The 20948-nt window shown below is 53.6% G+C and overlaps 1 protein-coding gene across 2 annotated transcripts in view; it reads left to right on the forward strand.

Annotated features, from left to right (window-relative positions):
* Window positions 1-20948, forward strand: part of MTOR (mechanistic target of rapamycin kinase) — a 133721-nt gene that overhangs the window by 87663 nt on the left and 25110 nt on the right. For both annotated transcript variants that reach the window (XM_008251668.4, XM_002723353.5), the window contains exons 30-38: window positions 690-829; window positions 7780-7880; window positions 10409-10524; window positions 11582-11659; window positions 11862-11969; window positions 15352-15477; window positions 15559-15690; window positions 19965-20080; window positions 20729-20846. In XM_008251668.4, the coding sequence (XP_008249890.1) occupies window positions 690-829; window positions 7780-7880; window positions 10409-10524; window positions 11582-11659; window positions 11862-11969; window positions 15352-15477; window positions 15559-15690; window positions 19965-20080; window positions 20729-20846 (1035 nt within the window). The remainder of the gene's footprint in view (window positions 1-689; window positions 830-7779; window positions 7881-10408; window positions 10525-11581; window positions 11660-11861; window positions 11970-15351; window positions 15478-15558; window positions 15691-19964; window positions 20081-20728; window positions 20847-20948) is intronic.

Genomic DNA, 20948 nt, shown 5'->3' on the forward strand with positions numbered 1-20948 from the left:
GGGCAGATGGAGGGCAGACAGCACATAAAATAGCCTCCCAATAATTTTAAGAGCCGTAGTCTGTAACTTCAAGACTGCAGTTCCTCTGACTCACGTGGACAACACTCAGTCCCAGCGTGGCGCCCCCGCCTCCAGCTGCCCAGGGCAATGGAATCCCTCCTTTGGCCCTGACGCAGGTAGAACTGCCAAGCACTGTGAGAGGGAACACTGGACAGGAGACTGTAGAAGAAGGGTGGGAAGGGTTTCCAATCTTAAGTGCTAGTGTTATATTGTAAATTCTTCTTTCCTGCATTTTTAGCCTTAAGAAACAGAGGATCAAGAGCTTTGAAAGAGTGAGTTGTTTTCCTCCAGCAGGGATGCAGATGTGGCTTGGTTCCTACACCTGCCCCAGCAGAAAAGCAGCAGCCATCCCTGCCACGTGGCTGGTGACGCCTGGGCCTGGGCAGGAAGGGTTGGGGAGGAGCGCAGCCACATCTGCTCGCTGCCCCAGGGTCCTGCGGCCGCGTGCCAAGGAGCCCGCTCGCCGCCCTCAGTTTCAGACAGGCTCAGCTTCCTCCCCATCCACGCCACCTCCTGCGACAGGTGCAGTGACTGCATACAGCACGGCGCCTTAGGAAGGAGCGTGTGGAGGTAGACAGTGCCCCTCGTTCTCTGTGCCTCACAGCGGTCCTTTCTCTCCCACCGGGCAGGAGATCCAGGCCACGTGGTATGAGAAGCTGCACGAGTGGGAGGACGCCCTCGTGGCCTATGACAAGAAAATGGACACCAACAAGGATGACCCTGAGCTGATGCTGGGCCGCATGCGCTGTCTGGAGGCCCTGGGGGAATGGTGAGCTTCCCACGGCAGAGCCCCGCCTCACTCTCGTGGCGTTGGCTGGATGTGTCCCCAGAAATCCTCTATCACTTTGGTGTTTTTATCTCTCTTCCGTCTTAGCTGCTATATAGTGTTTTTTTTAAACTTAATGCCATAGGGCAGGATAGCATGGGCCTGCACCCACTCCTTCCACCTGCTTCCTCGACCTTGGCTGGTGTGAAAGTCTCACATTTGTGTCCTGCTGCCTTGTCTCCTTGTAGCTCTTGCCATGCTTTCAGGAAAAGGGGACAGTGAGTGCCCTCTTGAGGTGCTTCACCTTGCTAAATGCTTTCTGTGTGCTCAGCGCCAGGCCGGACTGCAGGGATACAGAAGAGCCCAGAACGGTCCTTACTGTGAGGCTGTTGGGACAAGCACACACACCGATAGTGCTCAGAGCCGGGGGTCGTTGACAGTGGTAGGTGCGGACTGCTTTGGGAGCCTGCAGGAGAGAGTAGAGTGGCTGTGTGGTGCTCCTTGAAGGCGGGGCTGGGAATTAGGAAGTAGGTATGGGAGGAGGGGGTAGATGTCCAGGGGGGCAGTGGTAAGTCCTCTGACAACGCTGGGCGTGGTCTGGGGTTGGAGAGGATCAGGCAGTGTTGAAGGCAGGTGATCTCCATTCCGTTTCCAGTATCAAGTGCAATATTTAAAAAGTATTTGGAGCAACACGCTGCTCCACCATTGTTAGGTGGTTTTACATGACCCGGACAAAACCCTGCGTACCTCCCTGTAGTGCATTATCCCAGTCTCTCTTGAACCTGCTGCTGTGTGTCCCCTCTTCACTCAGTGGATCAGTAACCGTGGGCTTCCTTGTTACTGACGTCTGGTCCAGGCCCCGGAGACACGGCAGTGAAGGAGACAGACACAGCCCCTGCCCTTACAAGGCAGATGGCAGGCTGTTGCAGCAGAGCCCTCAACGGTAATGAAGGAGACGCCCTGGGCTGTGGCTGATAAAAGGCTCACTAATCCAGGCTTGGAAGGCTTCCAGATGGAAGGGGAATGTAACTGGACTATGTAGTGAGGAGCTTGGTGTGTTCATCTTGGCTGAAGGGCCTGGTGTGGTTTGGAAAGAGGTAACCAGGGGGCAACAGGACAGGCAGGGGCTTGCAGACCTTGTTCGAAGTTCAGACTTCCACTCAAGGCCGCTGGGAGCCACTAAAGGTGTTTGGAGAGGCATCCTGGTTGGGTCTGCAATTATGAAGAGAATCCTTCAAGAGCAAATGAGTGAGTAGATTGAAGGGTAGCCAGAAGTGTGCTGGCCAGACCAGACCAGATCAGACCAGGGAGGCAGGATGGTGGTGAAGAGGGAGCACAGTGTGGCTCGAGAGAGGCGACTGCATCCAGAGAGGCTGAGGGGGCTGCACTGAGGAGATCTGGACGTCCTTAGCGGTGCACAGCTGGAGCTTCCGACCTGCAGTGCGGCAGGAGCTCCCAGGCCCTCTCGGGGCCACACCGAGCCTGAGGTCCCTGAGGCCAGTCCTGCAGGCTGCCCTGTGGCTGGTGTGCATGTGGTGCCTCTGTCCCCAGAGGCTAGTTAAAGAAAAAAATTCCCCACATTTGTTTCCCATTTTCTGAAAAAGTAATGGGCGCGTGGTAGGAAATGCCACAAGACAGTGCAGCGATGGAGCTGTGGAGTCCCAGTCCTGCCCCGTCCCCCACGTCATCCAGAGCCCAGGCTCCGGGACCAGGCCCTGGTGAAGGCTTCCGGGGCACCCTAAGGGGCACAGGGGAAGAAAAGCACCTTTTCCTCTGCCTGGCTTGGGTTCATGACTGTGGCCCAATAACAAGAGATGGATCAATGAGACAAGCCTAAAAGGCATTTATTAAAGTTTTACATGGTGTGAGAGCCTTCAGGAAATGAGGACCCAAGGGGAAGAAATGTTTTCTCGTGGTGGCTCAGTAAAGAATACGCAGTCATGGAGAAGTAGGGTAGGGCAAAGATGCCGGGATCCTGTGGTGATGGGAGAGCCTGTAAGGCCAGTGTGCTGGTTCTTCCCTGGGTCCCTGTGCGCTCCAGGTCTAGGGCGGGCTCCTGGGACACAAGGGTCTTGGGCCTGCCTCAAGGGAAGAACAGGGTACCTTTGCTAGGTGTTGTTTCCTGCTTTGGGGAGAAGGGGAGGGGAAGCGCAGGATGACCTTGCTGCTGCCTTCTCAAAACACTCAGTTTGCCAAGGTGCCGTCTTGGGGGTGATGCGTCCTAAGCTCCTGTGACCAGCGTATGTATTGATGATGATGGGTTGTTCATACCGTTTTGCGCCTTGTTTGTTCACATCACAAGACCAGGCCGCTGCTCCACTGTCATCACCCATAGAGCTACTGCCTCCTCATTATTATTCATTTTTTAAGACTTATTTACTTGAAAGGCAGTTAGAGAGAGAGAGAGAGCTCCCATTTGCCAGATCACTGCCCAAATGGCTGCAACAGATTCGGATGTGCCAGGCTAAAGCCAGGAGCCCAGACTCTATCTGGGTCTCCCACGTGGGTGGCGGTGGTCCATGTACTTGGACCATTTTCCACTGTCTTCCCAGATGTATTAGCAGGGAGCCAGACTGGAAACGGAGCAGCTGGGACTCAAACCAGTGGTTTGGTATGGGATCTGGCATTACAGGCAGAGGTTTAATCTGTTGTGCCACAATGCCGGCCGTTGCCCATTTTTAATAGCCGCATGATATTCCACCATCTTGATAAACCTAGTCTATTTAATATTGGCAATTTGTGTTTAGAAATTTTATAATGCTGGTACCCTGTATGGGCGCTGGTTCATGTCCCGGCTGCTCCACTTCCAATCCAGCTCTCTGCTGTGGCCTTTTAAAAAATTTCTATATTGGGACCAGTGTTGTAGCGTACAGGTTAAGCCTCTGCCTTCGATTCCGACATCCCGTATGAGTGCCAGTTCAAGACCTGCCTGCTTCACTTCCAATCCAGCTCCCTGCTGATGTGCCTGGGAAAGCAGGGGATGACAGCCCTGGTGCTTAGGCTCCTGCATCCAAGGAGAAGCTCAAGGCTCCAGGCTTCCAGCCTGGCCCCCAGCCCCAGCCATTGCTGCCATTTGGGGAGTAAATCAGTGGATGGAAGATCTCTCTCTCTCTCTCTCTAGCTCTCTCTGTAACTGTCTTTCAAATAAATCTTAAAAAAAAATCTTAAATAAATCTTAAAAAAAAGAAGCTTTATACATTAACAAATTTCAAGAGTACTACTGGGCAGTCTCAGAAGAAGGCTTCTGAAAGAATGATCTTTGCCACGTTCAGCTTTCTGCACCTAGTTACAGATGGTCTTTTGGCAAACTGATTGCTACTTTCACTTTCTAATATTTACTACATTCCCAAGATAGAAGATGATGGAAGGTATTGTTTAAAAATCGAATGTCGGGCCGGCGCCACGGCTCAATAGGCTAATCCTCCACCTAGCAGCGCCGGCACACCGGGTTTTAGTCCCAGTAGGGGTGCCGGATTCTGTCCCGGTTGCTCCTCTTCCAGGCCAGCTCTCTGCTGTGGCCCGGGAGTGCAGTGGAGGATGGCCCAAGTCCTTGGGTCCTGCACCCCATGGGAGACCAGGAGAAGCACCTGGCTCCTGCCATCGGATCAGCGTGATGCGCCAGCTGCAGCGTGCTGGCAGCGGCGGCCATTGGAGGGTGAACCAACAGCAAAGGAAGACCTTTCTCTCTGTCTCTCTCTCTCACTGTCCACTCTGCCTGTAAAAAAAAAAAAAAAACTAATATCGAATTCAGCCTTAGGCTTTGGCTCACATACACATATATAGTCTAAAGTCTTTGAAACTGGCTTAGCTGTCTCATTTGATCATTTGAAAGTTACTCTTATGAATTAACATTACATATTCATTCACCTCGATAGATTGGGGAAGCATATCCAATTCAGTCTGCTTCATGTATGCAACTAAAGCTTATGTTTCCACGTCTATCAAGTATCTGAAAATGCTGTCCAGCAAGGAAGCCACTTGCCACAAATGGCTGTTTCTAAACTAAAGATTTAGTTCCTCAGTTGCACTGGCCGTGTATTAGGTCACGTTAGCAGCATGGGGTCGGGTTGCTGTGTTGGACAGTCAACAGAGAACATTTCCATCGTCGTAGAAAGTTCTTCAGGACAGCACTGATCAAAAGCAACAGAAAAGTGTGTTGACAAGACATAGCCGCATTTTATCCTAAAACAGCGTGTTCTGCTTTCAAATTGGGTACCATACAGCCATCCATATCTTGTTAAGAGAAAGATAAAATAAGATACTAGTGTTCTTAACATTGAGCTCCAGGGCTGGCGCTGTGGCACAACGAGCTAAGCCACTGCCTGCAGTGCCAGCATCCCACATGACCATCCAGGCTCGGCTGCTCCACTTTCCATCCAGCTCCCTGCTAATGGCCTGGGAAAGCAGCAGAGGACAGTGGCCCAAGTGCTTGGGCCTCTCCACCCACATAGGAGACCCATATAGAGCTCCTAACTCCTGGGTTCAGCCTGGGCAGAACCTGTGGCTGTTTGGAGAGTGAACTAGCAGATGGAAAATCTTTCTCTCTCTCTCTCTCTCTCTCTCTTTCTCTCTTCTCTCTCCACCCCTCTCTTCAGATAAATAAATGCATCTTAAAAAAAAAGAGTCCGTGTCCCACAAAAAAAAATTCAACTCCAGTTAGTTCCTGCAGTGCTGTCCTGTCTACCTGTTGTCTGTGGATTTATATGTAACTCTGCCAGCCTGGCTGCAGCCCGCTTCTTCAGTTCACTTCTCAGTGAGCTGTCTCAATCAGCTCTGGCCAAGCTGTTCTCTCCTCTGCAAACCCTGCCTGCATTCCCTTGGTTCCCTGAATTGTCTTCCTCTTCTCCTTTTTCTGCTATTTGAAATTCTCCCACCATTTCTTTTTCCTTGAAACCGTTCCTGGTCCTGTCCCCTTCCAGCTGTTTCTGTTTGTTTTTTGAGAGGCAGAGAGAGTAAGAAAACCGCTCTCTGGCCAGGTTGGAAGGGACAGCTTCGAGCACTGGAGGAGACTGGAGATGCGCTCGTGGAAGTGAGACAGCTTGCTTGAGGTCTGCCCAGAGCAGAGTGACACAGGCCTCCCAGCGCTGCACTGCTCGGTCCCGTATCCCTGCAGTCTCTTGGGTTCTTTCCAGTTTTATCATCACCTGCAAAGTGCAGGTGGTCAGGGATGCTGACCCAGGGACTTAAGAATGCAGGGGAAGACTAAGAGGTTTTGAAAGAAGAGAAAAGCAGACGGTATGCGGTTTTCTGATACGGTTTATTCAGCCAGTTCTGTTTAGGGTGCAATTTCTGCACTTCTTCTGCTTTGAGTGCACGTCCTGAAGATGCCAGAGGTGGTGTCAGGAGTGATCTGAGTTACCAGTGAGCTGAGACGCCCTCCCTCCCCCACGCTGCTCTGCTCCCCAGGCCCACAGCACACACAGCCACACCTGTAGCCGGTGCCCTGCTCACGCTGCTCCTGACAGCCTCTGCTCTTTCAGAGCAGATCTTGGGAAGAGATCACAAAGTTTCTGAGTAAGCCTTTCGCTGCAGTGGGTGGGAGAGGCAGGCCCAGGGGGTGGCCTTTGCCTGTCCTCAAGAGGGGGTCGGAGCACCCAGCCCAGCTGTTCCCAAGAGTCTGGTAGTTTTGTTTGATTTGGCCGCCCCTTCTCCTGCCCTTGAGAGCTCGGACTCGGGCGTTCTGCAGGCTCTGAGGGCTGTTCACTGCTGCCTGCTCTGCCCCTCGGGTACAGGTCGTGCACTGTAATCGCTGAGCTTGCTCCGACCTGCCCCTGCCAGGGGCAGCTAAACCCCAGAGCCGCGGCACAGAAGCGGGTGGCGCTGCCTTGCCTGTGCTCCCCAGCTGGAAGTGTCTGGATTCTAGGGTCAGAAGGGCCAGTGGAGATCACAGAGCTTTCTCTCCTACCTCCAGGCAGGACCCCAACAAAAGATGCTTAGAAAATGAACGGCCTCTATGCTTTTTCTTTTGTTTCCATTCATTGAGAAGTGGGACGTGGGAGGGTAGCAGTTTCGGCCAGTGGTAGGAGCTCCCTGCTCTGCTGTCTGTCCTGGGGTCTCCAAGGCACCACTCCCAGCTTACAGCTCAGAGCCCCACCCACATGCACCTACATGTCTGTGGGCACAACCCCTGTAGGGCCTTGTTCCTGTACAGCGTGACTTCCTGTTAGCCTGAAACCGTCTGTACTTTCAGAGCCACTTCTCATACTATAGTTTCAGCCCCAAATGGAAGTCCAGATGTGTCTCCTCAGATTGCTTTCTCTGTAGACTTGCCAGCAGGAAAGAGCTCAGGGCTCATTGGCATAGGAGAGAAGCTATTTAATATTTATGAAGGGGCCAGATGTTCACAGCATTTCACTTCACATAAAGTTAGATGTCGTCCTTATTCATGATACACTCACTCAGAGACAGACTATAGGCACCAAGCCACAGAAGCCACAAGTAGCTCAATTGCTTTTTTATTATTATTTTGTAAGGTTTATTCATTTATTTGAAAGTCAGAGTTACACAGAAAAAGGCGAGGCAGAGAGAGTCTTCCACCTGCTGGTTCATTCCCCAACTGACTACAACAGCCGGAGCTGTGCCAATCTGGAGCCAGGAGCCTCCGCTGGGTCTCCCACGCGAGTGCAGGGGCCCAAGGATTCGGGCCATCTTCTACTGCTTTCCCAGGCCATAGCTGAGAGCTGGATTGGAAGTGGAGTGGCCAGGACTCAAACTGGCGCCCACATGGGATGCCGGTATTGCGGGCAGTGGCATTGCCTGCTATGCCCCAGCGCCAGCCTTGCTTATTTTATTATAAGACCGCTAGAATGTGTTCTCTAAAGGCTCCCAGCGTGAGGGTAGGCCCCTAACGCCAGTTCCCCCATGGTGCTCAGCTGACTCCAGGGGCTGGAGAGGAAGACTGGCAGGTCATGGTAATGGTCTCAGTTAACCGGATAAGACTTGTGTTCCTCCAGGGGACAGCTCCACCAGCAGTGCTGTGAAAAGTGGACCTTGGTGAATGATGAAACCCAAGCCAAGATGGCCCGGATGGCTGCTGCAGCTGCATGGGGCCTAGGTAAGGCTCCCGCCCAGGCACCGCAGTCAGGGTGGGGGAGGGAGGCTGGGGCCGGCACCTGCAGGGCGATGTCAGGTCTACACACGCGGAAAAGCCGTCTGTGTCCACCCTGGGCTTCCCGCCTCGTGATTTCTGCTGACTTGTTAGATGTGGATGAAAACGGAAACTTCGTGGAGAGGCCGAGGAAAGCAGTGAGCAAGCATCAAAATGAAGACGTAGTGGGTGAGGGAAACACACAGGACACTGCTGACACCAGACGTGGGGCATTTTCCCACGCACCAAGCACCAGGCATCAACCGCATGTCCTGTCACTCACTTCTGACACTCCCTACCTGGAAATAGCGTGAGACCCCACAGGGCAAGGGCCAGGTCCCACAAGCCTGCTACTTCAGACGCCAGGCCTAGTCCAAGGTTGTCTTGTGCCTCTGACTCACCTGCTATCAATCCCTTCCCACAACCCCCGCCTCAGGTTCTGTAACGTCCTGGGACACCTCACACACCTCAGGGAAGTGCTGTATTTTTGTTTTCTGGTTTATTACAAAGGACACAAGGGAACAGGTGTGCACAGCTTCTGTCCCCATGGAGGGGGGTGGCCTGTCCTCCCGGCACAGGCGTGTGTGCGTCTGTCAACACAGCCCTCAGGGTTCAGGAGCGCCCTTACCACACAGGGCTTTCCTAGGGCTTGAGGCGTTCTGTGCAACACACAGCGACAAAGGTCCAGATCCGGCTGGCGCCGCAGCTCAATAGGCTAATCCTCCGCCTTGCGGCGCCAGCACACCGGGTTCTAGTCCCGGTCGGGGCGCCGGATTCTGTCCCGGTTGCCCCTCTTCCAGGCCAGCTCTCTGCTGTGGCCCGGGAGTGCAGTGGAGGATGGCTCAAGTACTTGGGCCCTGCACCCCATGGGAGACCAGGAGAAGCACCTGGCTCCTGGCTCCTGGCTCCTGCCTTCGGATAGGCGCGGTGCGCCGACCAAAGCGCGCCGGCTGCGGCAGCCGTTGGAGGGTGAACCAAAGGCAAAGGAAGACCTTTCTCTCTCTCTCTCTCTCTCTCTCTCTCTCTGTCCACTCTGCCTGTAAAAAAAAAAAAAGTCCAGATCCATCTCTTATACACCACAGTGGGTTTGCTTTTCATTTGTCTTCAACAGACTACTGGGTTCTTTTCCTCTCATAAATGAGGCCTAGAGGTAGGCAGTCCCTGACAGTTTCCTGTCACACGCTCAGTCCGCCTCCTGATCCAGTGTGGTCGCTGGAGTTCGTGTCCTCCAGGAGACCGCGGTCCATCTCCTTTCGTTTCTGAACGTGCATCCTAGAACTTAGATGGCCACGTGGAGAGGGTAGCGAGAGACCCACGCGCCCTGTGCCGTCTCAGCGGTTAGAACCCGTGGAGAGGGTAGTGAGAGACCCACGCGCCCTGTGCCATCTCAGCGGTTAGAACCCTTCTGCCACTTTGTCTTGTCTCTTCTTGCTGCCCGCTGCTCACTTACCTCACTCCTGCTCCCAGGGGATTTTTGAGCAGAGACTTTTTGAATCTCGGCAGGCCTGGGTAGCGTTCTGACGTTCAGACGTCAGGCCCAGCCCAGAGGATTAGCAGTGTGTGTGCTGGGAGGGGAGCGGGGACGGAGATGACCCAGGTGAACAGCTTCGCCCACGGAGGCCGCGGGAAGGTTACGTAACCTTCCGCCTGTTCCATCCCTCCTGAGTCACAACAGTTATTTCCTTTGCTTTCATGAGCTCTGGGCTGGATCCGGAACATTTTTCAAAAACAAATTGCTTCCTGAGGAGTCATCGTTTGCTGTTTGCTTTCGCCCAGAGGCACAGAGAGTGGAGGAGCCGATGGTCTGACGGGAAAGGCAGCAAAGTGCCTTGTAAAATTGGCAGCCCTGCGGCTTGCAGCTCACGAAGCTGGTGCCTTCTGCAGATGGTCTTGGAAATCCTGGCCTGTGATGCGCACTCTGCCCACCAGGGGGGGCAAAGCCTCTTCCTGGATCAGCCGTTTCCCCAGGCTGATGGGACAGAGACCGCTGTGCTGTGACCCGGCCCGTCTTCCCTTATAACAGAACCTCTTCAGATAGTTATTTCTTCCCCCCGAGGCAGAGATTCTGCCAGTAAAACAGGCAAGCCGTGTGTCTGTTCCTGTCCCCTATCTGTGGAATGGCCACTTCCAGCTGCTTAGAGAAAAAGGCAATTTCCCCACACAGCACTGACCCGGGAGGTGCTCCCCTGCCGGGGAGGAAAGCCGCCGTGGCTCCCCGCCAGGTTCCCGAGGTGCCGTGTGCGAGCCGCCAGTGTGTTTGCACTCGTGTGCTCTCATGGCTCATGGGGCTCCTGAGTTAGGAAGACAGACGGGACTTTGTTACCTCCACCCCACATGTGTCTTCACTGGATTTGGGTACCTCAGGCTCAGATTCACCGGGTTTGTTCGTCCCCTAAGCTAAATGAGGGTGACATTGGCAAAACCTATGGGAGACACTGCCTCTAGCACAGCCGGCTGACCACCCCGGTGCTTCCTCTGTGTGTGTGTGTGCCTAGGCCAGTGGGACAGCATGGAAGAGTACACCTGCATGATCCCTCGGGACACGCACGATGGGGCGTTCTACAGAGCTGTGCTGGCGCTGCATCAGGACCTCTTCTCGTTGGCCCAACAGGTAAAAAGCCACACAGCCCCAGACTTCCCAGCAGGGTCAGGTAATTGTGCCCAGCCCGTGGTCTCCTTAGCGCAGGTGCTTGCGTCAGTAGGCCGCTGTCCGTCAGCTCTAGCAGTATTGATTAGACTCCATGAACTCATTAGAGTAGCCTGGTACGTGGTACTCACCAGCAACACTCAGCATTGCAATTGTTTGTGGAGTTTGCTTCTTGGGTCGTCACTGCTTCCTTTTCATTACCCTGCCTTCGCATTCCTTGTAGTAGGGGGAAGCTGTGCGTTTCACCAAGGGAGGGTTCAGGGAGCCGGTGACCCCCACCATGCAAAAGAATCACGAGGGTCTCTGGGCTGTGCAGGGCGGCACCTGCCGCTTACCCTGCCCGGGAGCAGGTGCTCTGCTGACTGGCAGAATGCAGTGAACGTGGAGTCACACCCCTCTGGCAGGCAGCAGACTGTCCCGGATGAGGTGCTCTTCGGGTAAATGATCTGTGCACTGAAGGGATGGGGACATAGCAGTCAACCTTAAACATGCGAAGAGCTCCACCAGAGGGGCCTTTAATTGATGGCACACAGAAGATTCAAGCTGCCATCCCATGGCACCCCTGCACCCTGATCGATGCGATGGGAACTGAGAGCCCAGGGCTCGGGGATCCTTGTGGATTTCAGAGGTGCTTCTCCACGGAGAAGGGGGCCAGTGCATGTGTTTTCACACACAAGCCTGGCAAGCACAGTGAAAAGAAGGTGGATCCCCAGGCGTGCCCCGAGCCGCAGGGCCACAGCACGCGTCCCTCCTTCCCTCTGCCACTGAGGTTGCGGCCGTTGCCTCAGAGAGGCTTCAGGCTTTTCAACGCCGTACGTTTCTGTAAGTGAGAAACTGGAAGTACTCTTTGCTAGCCATTCAGATCTTGGAAAAGCTTGCTTCTCTCCTCGGTGAATTTTTCCCTTCCTCACTGAAATTTAAGGGAGACAAATAACACTTGCAGCTCCCTGGGAAGCCCTACAAGAACTTTAGGCTCCCCAGGCCAGAGCTCCGGTCCAGGCCTCCTTTGTTTCTCTCCTAGTGTATCGACAAGGCCAGGGACCTGCTGGATGCAGAGCTCACCGCCATGGCAGGAGAGAGCTACAGCCGGGCGTACGGGGTGAGTGTCGGGATTCTGTGCCTTGTTGGTTTTCAGGCCTCTCTCAGTTCTTTTTTCCAGAGGCAGACTCACAGGCTGTTGGAAATATGCCTGTTTTCTCAGGTCAGCAGAGACCCTAACAGTAGAAGGAATGATTTAAATTAATCCTGCCTTTGGGTTGTTCATGCAGTAATTAGACTGGAATGTGATTTGCTTCCATCAGGCCATGGTTTCTTGCCACATGCTCTCTGAGCTGGAGGAGGTTATCCAGTACAAACTTGTTCCTGAGCGGCGCGAGATCATCCGTCAGATCTGGTGGGAGCGACTGCAGGTGAGCCCGGTCGAGAGCCCTGGTGCACCCAGCCACCCCTGCCAGGACCTGGGTGAGGCCGTGCCCTCGCTGCTCTTAGTGTGCTTCTACTGCCGCCTACACGAAGCTTGAAGCTGGCAGACGAGGCTAAACACTGAACCCCAGGCTCTGGGCTGAGCTCCGGCTGAGGGAGAATGGCAGATTGTCCAGCCTCTCTCTTCTCTAGGAGAAAATAAAATATCTTTATATTTTTATAATGAAAGAAATAAGAGTAAGGGAGACAGGGAGGGAAAGAGGAAAGGAAAGAAAATGTCTTTAATAAGTAGTACTTCTGACCAGGCAAGTGGGAGTCGCTAACCTCAAAACCAGTGACTTTCAACCCCAGCTGCACAGGAGGATCTCCGGGATGCTTTCTAAAAGCCCCAGTGCTGGGCCGTCCCCCCGACTGCTGGCAACGTCCAGGGTAGACCCAGGGTCAGCGTCTTTCAGGATCGCTGGATGATTCCAGGTGCAGCCAAGGCGGAGACCCACTGCTCCAAACTCCTCGTGCCCCCACCCCACATCCAGCTGTTCTAAACAGTTCTGATGTCTCCTGTTCTGATGGTCTCCTTCGCCACCCTGTCGTCCGCCATGCCTTGGGTCAGGGTCAGACGGTCTCCTGACGCTGTTTCCCTTTGAAGAGAAACCTCTCCGAGTCCTCCATCAGCGTTTTCCTTGTAGCGTTTTGGTCGCTGCAGCACAAGGAGCTGTCAGTTCCAGACGTGGAAGTCAGCAGTCTTAAGCGTTCTTGGAAAGGGTGGCCGGTTCTCCCCTCCCGTGAGCAGGCGGGCGGGAGTGCCCCCGGGAGTGAGAGCGCTCGTCTCCATGCCCCTCACCGTTGGCCCGGCACTTATGAGCCATTTCCTCTTGGCCACGGCCACGTCTAATTCCAGTTCTCTCCCAGACCACTCAAGGGTTGTGCTTCCAGACTTTTCATGAGGCCGCATTCCTGCCTGGGGAGCTCAGGACACATTCCCCTGGACAGGAGCGGGCGATGGCAGAGGCGCATCTGTGAATGCACTCATTTACGGCTCTGAAGTAGCACATACAGTTCTTTTACATGTTTTATTAGTAAGTATGAAATGCCCGCTGAGTGTTTTGGTGGAAAATTGTCCACTGGGCACCAGAAAGAATTTCAAAATGGAGCATTTCCCACTCGACTTGAACACACCCTGGGTTTTTTGAGTGGCTGTGCAGGGGTGAAGTTTTCCAATCAGTCAGAGATTTGATGACTCTTCTGACAGTCTGGCAAGTGGGACTTAATCCAAGTAGAGGCTCGGGGATGGGGGGGGGGTGGGCGGTGCGCGGATTGAGTGAGTCCTGGGGACTCTGCTGGGTCAGGTTCAGCACACCGTCATTGCCTCCAGCCTCCAGGACTGTGCGGAGACACCGAGCGTGGGAGAAACTAGCCATTGATGGGAAGCGACCAAGACAATCTCCCAATGCACTTGTTTGTATTTTTGTGAAATAGTCACTCAATGTACTTTTTTCTATTTTTCTAACTTTCCAAGTCATTGTTGTCACACTTCATAGGATGGAAAAATACCATCCACGGCCTGCAAATAAAGCACTACATTGTGGTGGAAACTTGGCTCTCGTGGATGGCTCCTTGCCCACACACTCAGTGAACTGCCTGGGCTGGAAAATGGCCATTTGTGGTCAAGTCATTTAAATTAAAACCCCCACCCAGAGACTCCCGCAAGGTGGGTGGAGAGGTCAGCCTTGCCTGTACTGCCTCTCCTCTGACCTTGAGTATGGTCAGGCTCACTCTGCACCCTGTCAGTGTGGCTGGATTGCTAAGTTCAGTTCCATGGAGGGCAGCTTCGTGGAATTTGCCCATGAAGCACAGATGTCCGGAGCCATCTCCCCTCCTGAGTCTGACTCCTTGCCAGTGAGGGGGGAAAGGAGAAGTTCGCTTTACTCTTTGCAGTCATTTGATGTAAAATTAGCTTAGCCCCTTAGATAGTGATTAATTTGCTCCTTTTCTTAATTATAAAGAATTCATATGTGTAAACTAATGAAGCACTTCCCCTCCTATCTGTAGTTTTTAGTCTGAGACATGGAAGCAAAGAGGAAAGGCATCAAAGATGGCCAGTTCATGGGGGTCTGGAAGTCAGGTGCAGGCTTAGTAACATCAGAAACACAAATGCTACCAACTTAGGCAACATCATTTGTTTGTTTGTTTTTTTTATTTTAAAGATTTATTTATTTTTATTTATTTGAAAGTCAGAGTTACACAGAAGAGAGGCAGGGAGAGAAAGAGAGAGAGAGAGAGAGAGGTCTTCCATCTGCTATTTCACTCCCCAATTGGTCACAATGACTGGAGTTGTGCCGATCCAAAGCCAGGAGCCAGGATTTTCTTCTGGGTCTCCCACGCAGGTGTAGGGGCCCAAACACTTGGGCCATCTTCTACTGCTTTCCCAGGCCACAGCAGAGAGCTGGACAGGAAGTGGAGCAGCCGGAACTCGAAACGGCACCCATATGGGATGCCAGCACTGCAAGTGGCGGCCTTTCCCGCTACGCCACAGCCCCGACCCTAACATCATTTGAAAGTTAGAAATGTTCGGCCGGCGCCGCGGCTCACTAGGCTAATCCTCCGCCTTGCGGCACCGGCACACCGGGTTCTAGTCCCGGTCGGGGCGCCGGATTCTGTCCCGGTTGCCCCTATTCCAGGCCAGCTCTCTGCTGTGGCCAGGGAGTGCAGTGGAGGATGGCCCAAGTGCTTGGGCCCTGCACCCCATGGGAGTCCAGGAGAAGTACCTGGCTCCTGCCATCGGATCAGCGCAGTGCGCCGGCTGCAGCGCACTGGCCGCGGCGGCCATTGGAGGGTGAACCAACGGCAAAAAAGGAAGACCTTTCTCTCTCTCTCTCTCTCTCCCTGTCCACTCTGCCTGTAAAAAAAAAAAAAAAAAAAAAAAAGAAAGAAATGTTTAAACTTGTTTCACACTTAGTTTTTTGAATTTTGAATGATGCGTGTTAAGTTTAACCTTTTTGTCGGTGGTAGTTATCTTCAACTGGAGAGACTGAGTACTAAAGGTTAACACTAAGCCTATTTATACTCTACAAAAGAAATTGAAACAACTGGATTCATTGAATCGCTGTGGAGTTGGTGCCATTTTTATTCTGCTTTATAAGTCAGTCACAAAGAGGTTCTACAAGCTGCCCGAAGTCTCACGGACAGAAGTGGCCGAGCCAGGGCTCCGGCTCCGGACCCTGAGCTCTGCTGCTCAAGTCGTGCCCTGACATGAGAAAGTGGAGGTTGCACCGTGAGGCTCCTTTTTGCTTTAGAGAGGACTTCTCTGACGCTCGAGGCAAGTAAGATACAGCAGAGGACACGTCTAATGGTCATTTCTGAATATTCCAGGGCTGCCAGCGTATTGTAGAGGACTGGCAGAAAATCCTCATGGTGCGATCCCTTGTGGTCAACCCTCATGAGGACATGAGAACATGGCTCAAGTACGCAAGCCTGTGTGGCAAGAGCGGCCGGCTGGTGAGAACCCTGCCACCAAGGAAGGGTGGGTGGTGCTCCCGGTGCGGTGCTGTTGATAACCTGGCTTCTCTTGTCTTTAAGGCGCTTGCCCATAAAACCTTAGTGTTGCTTCTGGGAGTCGATCCATCTCGCCAACTTGACCACCCTCTGCCAACAGTTCACCCTCAGGTGACCTACGCCTACATGAAGAACATGTGGAAGAGCTCTCGTAAGGTCTGTGTGTGTGTGTGTCCCTCCAGTAATAATCCACCTTCTCCAGAACGCTTGTCTGGTCTGTTTCTCACAGCTTCCTCAAAGCCCGCCACGCAGACAGCGTTCAGACCACGCACCCTCGGTGTCGGGGGTCTTCCTGTACAAAGGACTGATTTCACAGGGATCCTAGTTGAGGAGATGCATGTGTGAGAGTGATCACAGTTAGGGTAGTCGATACCCAGAAACTGCTCAGATGTGGGAAGGCACAATTTCTGCTCTACAAAAAGATGGGCTGTTCCGTCCAAGAAGTGCGTGTTTGTGACAACCCAGACTAGAGCTTTCGCAAGACCAGTTCGGTTTTTTCAGACTTCCAGTCTCCTTTCCCATCATCAGTGTGGATTCAAAAGCAACACCACACAGGGTGTAATGCTGAAGCCAGGAGGAAACATTATCCTGAGGCCAGTGTGGAATTCCTCTTTATTTACAGACAAGCCCTTAAGAAGTGGATGTGACTGCTGATCTTGGTTTTTGTTTTTTTGTTTGTTTTTGACAGGCAGAGTGGACAGTGAGAGAGAGAGACAGAGAGAAAGGTCTTCCTTTACTGTTGGTTCACCCTCCAATGGGCTGCTGCAGCTGGCGCGCTGCGGCCAGCGCACCACGCTGATCCGAAGCCAGGAGCCAGGTGCTTCCTCCTGGTCTCCCATGCGGGTGCAAGGGCCCAAGCACTTGGGCCATCCTCCACTGCCTTCCCGGGCCACAGCAGAGAGCTGGACTGGAAGAGGGGCAACCGGGACAGAATCCGGCGCCCCGACCGGGACTAGAACCGGTGTGCCGGCGCCACAAGGCGGAGGATTAGCCTAGTGAGCTGCAGCGCCAGTCGGGTTTTGGTTTTTAAACAGCCTGCCTTGATGATGGTGGTGTAGACGCTGGAGGCAAAATCAGCACCTCCTTTGGCTACCCGAAGGAGGATGAAATTCCTAGTGGCTCTCCCTGTTGTGGCCCCTGCACTGGATGCCAGGTTGAGAAAGGAAGGGGCAGCAGCCGCTGCAGCCATGGCTGTGCAGAGCTCTGCTGAGAGAGGTTCGTGTGCTGCAGGTGTGCGGGAAGGTCCCTGGCTGCACCTGGAGCCCCCCCGCTGAGGTGGTGCTGCTGTGTCACTGTGAATGTCACCCGGAGTGGGGTCGGCCGCCCTGCACCCGGCAGGTGCCTGGTCCTTGACTGGAGTTGACCTCATCGCTGAGGACCAAGTGTCTTTCTCCAAGTGTGTGATTTAGGCATCTTGGTTTTTGTTTAGTGTTGTTTGGGTTTTTGGTGTCTTGAGGTTCCCAGGCCAGAGCATTTCGGATTCCAAACCTGACCTTCTCTGGGCAGATGAGAAAACCAGAAGGTGCTGGATCCGGTTAGGGTCTGGTTCCTTCCTGAGCGTCGTCTCCAAGACTGCAAATATCTTGCCACAGCAAGTGGAAGGAAGCTTTTTGGTGGTGTCCCAGCCAAGAAGTGACTTCTTTCAACATCTCACAGCAGCCCAGCTTCTCTGCAGAGTATGGCCTTTTCTTACTAGCCCACATTCTGGTGGGATTAAATACTTAGAAACCCATTTAAAGTTAGGCGTGTGGACTTGAAGCCCAGAGCTAGACATTTCACAGCTCTGCGGTTCGGGAGCTTGACTGCTCATGAGGTGTGTTGAGGAGCCAGTCACTCAGACAAGGACAGTGCACTCTGCCTGGCCCACGCAGAAGAAAGCACACGAGAAGGAGCAGTCCCATGCTACAGGAGGGCGTCTGACCACAGGAGCCTGTGGGATGCTGGGATGCAGGAGGCTGTGGGATGCTGGGACGACAGGAGCCTGTGGGATGCTGGGACGACAGGAGCCTGTGGGATGCTGGAACGACAGGAGCCTGTGGGATGCTGGGATGCAGGAGCCTGTGGGATGCTGGAGCCTGTGGGATGCTGGGACACGTCTCCTTGCCTGGAGATAGGCTCATTCATGAGATTTCACTGAGCCAGGAATATCATTCCTGCCTACACATGACCTAGGCCACCATGAACTGAGAACTGTGCCCAGCCTGTGCCCGGGTGGCCTGAGATGTCCTTCCTTTGGGTGACTGGCCCTTGATGAGTGAACAAATGAATCACCTTTTTTTAAAAAAAATATTTTATTTATTTATTTGATAAGCACAGCTACAGACAGCGTGAGAGAGATGGAGAGAAAGGTCTTCCTTCTGTTGGTTCACCCCCCAAATGGCCGCTACAGCCGGCGTGCTGCACCGATCCAAAGCCAGGAGCCAGGTGCTTCCTCCTGGTCTCCCATGCGGGTGCAGGGCCCAAGCACTTGGGCCATCCTCCACTGCACTCCCTGGCCACAGCAGAGAGCTGGACTGGAAGAGGAGCAACCGGGACTAGAACCAGTGCCCATATGGGATGCCGGTGCTACAGGTGGAGGATTAACCAAGTGAGCCACGGTGCCAGCCCCGAATAAATCACTTTTTACCCCTTCATTTTTGGGAGTACAGAAAAGAAGTTTTCAAATACAGTGCTTTCAATTCCTGGAAAATAAATTGCCTCATGCTATTTCATACTGGATTTTTTCATGCTGGATAAACTTAGTGTTGGGCTTCAAATCCAAACTAATACCTGGCCTCCCTAGTTTAGGGAGCTTCTTTTTTGTTGTTTTGTTTGTTTGGTTGGTTTTTAAGATTTTTTTATTTATTTGAGAGTCAGAGTTACATACAGAGAGGAGAGGCAGAGAGAGAGAGGTCTTCCATCCGATGGTTCACTCCCCAGTTGGCCACAACGGCCAGAGCTTTGGCAATCCGAAGCCAGGAGCCAGGAGCTTCTTCCCGGTCTCCCACGTGGGTGCAGGGCCCATGGACTTGGACCACCTTGTACTGCTTTCCCAGGCCATAGCAGAGAGCTGGATCGGAAGAGGAGCAGCCGGGTCTCAAACCGGCACCCATATGGGATGCCACCAAAAAGAGCTTAAACCCTGGGTCCAAACTGTCAGTGACACCTGGCTCACGGGCTCTGACAAGGACGTGGCACCAGAGGCCTCGCTGCATCCCTGCCTGCTTGATGAACGCAGGTTGCACTGAGAAATCAGCCGCCTCAAGTCTGGCCAATGCAGATGAAAACCTGAAGGAACATTTATCACTTCCCAGGAGTGCGATGCTAATGTGATTCATTTGTCAAAGCCGCCAGTGAGTCCTGGAACTCTGGGAAGGCAGGTGTCTCATTCACTGAGGGGACATCTGTGTGTCTTCCTGGGCGTCCTGCGTGGATTGGCTGCCAAATCAGTTGTTCCTCATTGTCATCTTGGCTCTGGCTGAAACCCTGTATCTTGATGCTGATTAACTCCTTATACTGAAAAGTGTCTGCGGTTGGTCATGTCCCCCAAGCCAGAGAGTCTGATTTCCTTCTAGGCCATCATCACTGATAACGTTTTTATCTAAAAACAAAACAAACAGAAAAAGCTCTCGTGCATAATTTGCCATAAGAAGGCCTATTATTTATCTGAAGTTTTGATTTTTTTCCTTCTTTTCTACAGCAGAGAACATATACCACCTTTGCAGATTCTCTTGTAATTTCCACCCCCAGCCCGTGTCAGTAGATTGAGGTTTTGTCATTTTCCTGTTTGGGCTTTGATGTCTGTGCACTCTGTCTCCATCCTGGAAGCCCTCGAGAAAACGACAGGGACCCGGTCAGGGAAGCACGTGTGTGTAGACATGGCTGACAGCACTCGCCAGGCTGTGACACTGCTCTTCCCTGATCCTAGCACGAAGGTGCCCGGCTGCAGGTGACTGACTGCCGCTCAGCTCGCCGCGGCCTCTCCCTCACCCGTGTGATGCACGAGGCCCCTCACCCCCACTCTGCGTTCTTACCTGGGCCCCGAGGGTCCTGTTTTGAAACCTGTGGTTTTCACTGTGCTGCCATGTCCAGGGTGCCGTGTGTTGTAAACAAACGCTGGAGCTGCATCAGCCTGAAACGCCTCCCCCGGGCGGCGTGTTGTCGTGAAGGAAGCACGACTTCCTGGGGTGGCAGGCCTGGCACTCTCCCAGGGCTCATTAGGCTGGTAATTGCAGTTGGCAAAGGAGAACTAAGCCTTGACTAAGGCAGGAATCTTCCTGAGAAGCTCAGCCGTCTCCCAACCCCGTGCCCTGGTCCTCCGTCCTGTGGGGTCCGTACCTCGGGTCTGGGTGTTCTGTTTGGGGCGGGGTTGACCCGGCAGCCCGTCAGGAACGGGAGCTCCTTCCGTGAGGTTGACGGCGCCCAGTGACCTTCTGTGTCTCTGCGGGCAGATCGATGCCTTCCAGCACATGCAGCACTTTGTGCAGAGCATGCAGCAGCAGGCCCAGCACGCCATCGCCACCGAGGACCAGCAGCACAAGCAGGAGCTGCACAAGCTGATGGCCCGGTGAGCTCCCGGGGCCCCACTGGGGCCGGTCCCTTCCCAGCCCTGCCGGAGCCCCCACAGCAGGGGGGCGATGCCAGCTCCCCGGAGGGCTGGTTCCTGGTTCCTGGGCTCTCTGACCGCTTCCTGCAGGGCCGCAGGCTGCCCAGAGTCCTGCCACTCCTTTTCCTGGCTCAGCAGCCCGAGCTGTCACTCTAGGGAAGTTCATCTTTCTCTGCCTCAGTTTCCTTGTCATGTAAAAGAGATAGGCAGAGCTCCTGTCTCCAAAGGTGGCATAGTAAGGGCAGAGAGTACAATGTTCAGCATTTAGAGCAGCCCCAGAACGCAATAGCGATCAGGAAATAGTAGCTGTTGGTGCTATCATAATAAAGAATGGTGGGGAAGGGGAGGGGGAGGGAGAAGACAGCAGTCAGCAAGAAAAATAATTCACAGAACAAAATGGGTTGTGGCTTGAACTGACCTACCTGGCCCAAGCCCCTGATGCATACAGTCCTGAAAGGCAGAGGTCAAGAAGAAGAGATGATACCTCAAAAGTTTGGCCCAAGAGCCTGTCTCGTTCCCTCCACGTGGTTAAAACGCTGCTGGTCCATCCTGGGGCCTCCTGGGAGGAGTGGACGCCAGGAAGGCCCCTGGGGCTGTTCTGTGTTCCAGCTGTTTCCTGAAGCTTGGGGAGTGGCAGCTGAACCTGCAGGGCATCAACGAGAGCACCATCCCCAAGGTGCTGCAGTACTGCAGCGCCGCCACCGAGCACGACCGCGGCTGGTACAAGGTGAGGCGCGCGTCCGCGGCAGCGCAGCTGCCACAGGAGGTAGAGGCCTGCGCCGGTACGGTGGCAGAGGAGGGTTGATTCCCCGCACTGGTACTGTGTCGG

Source organism: Oryctolagus cuniculus, chromosome 7 (assembly GCF_964237555.1).
Source record: "Oryctolagus cuniculus chromosome 7, mOryCun1.1, whole genome shotgun sequence".
In the NCBI taxonomy this organism is placed as follows: Eukaryota; Metazoa; Chordata; class Mammalia; order Lagomorpha; family Leporidae; genus Oryctolagus; species Oryctolagus cuniculus.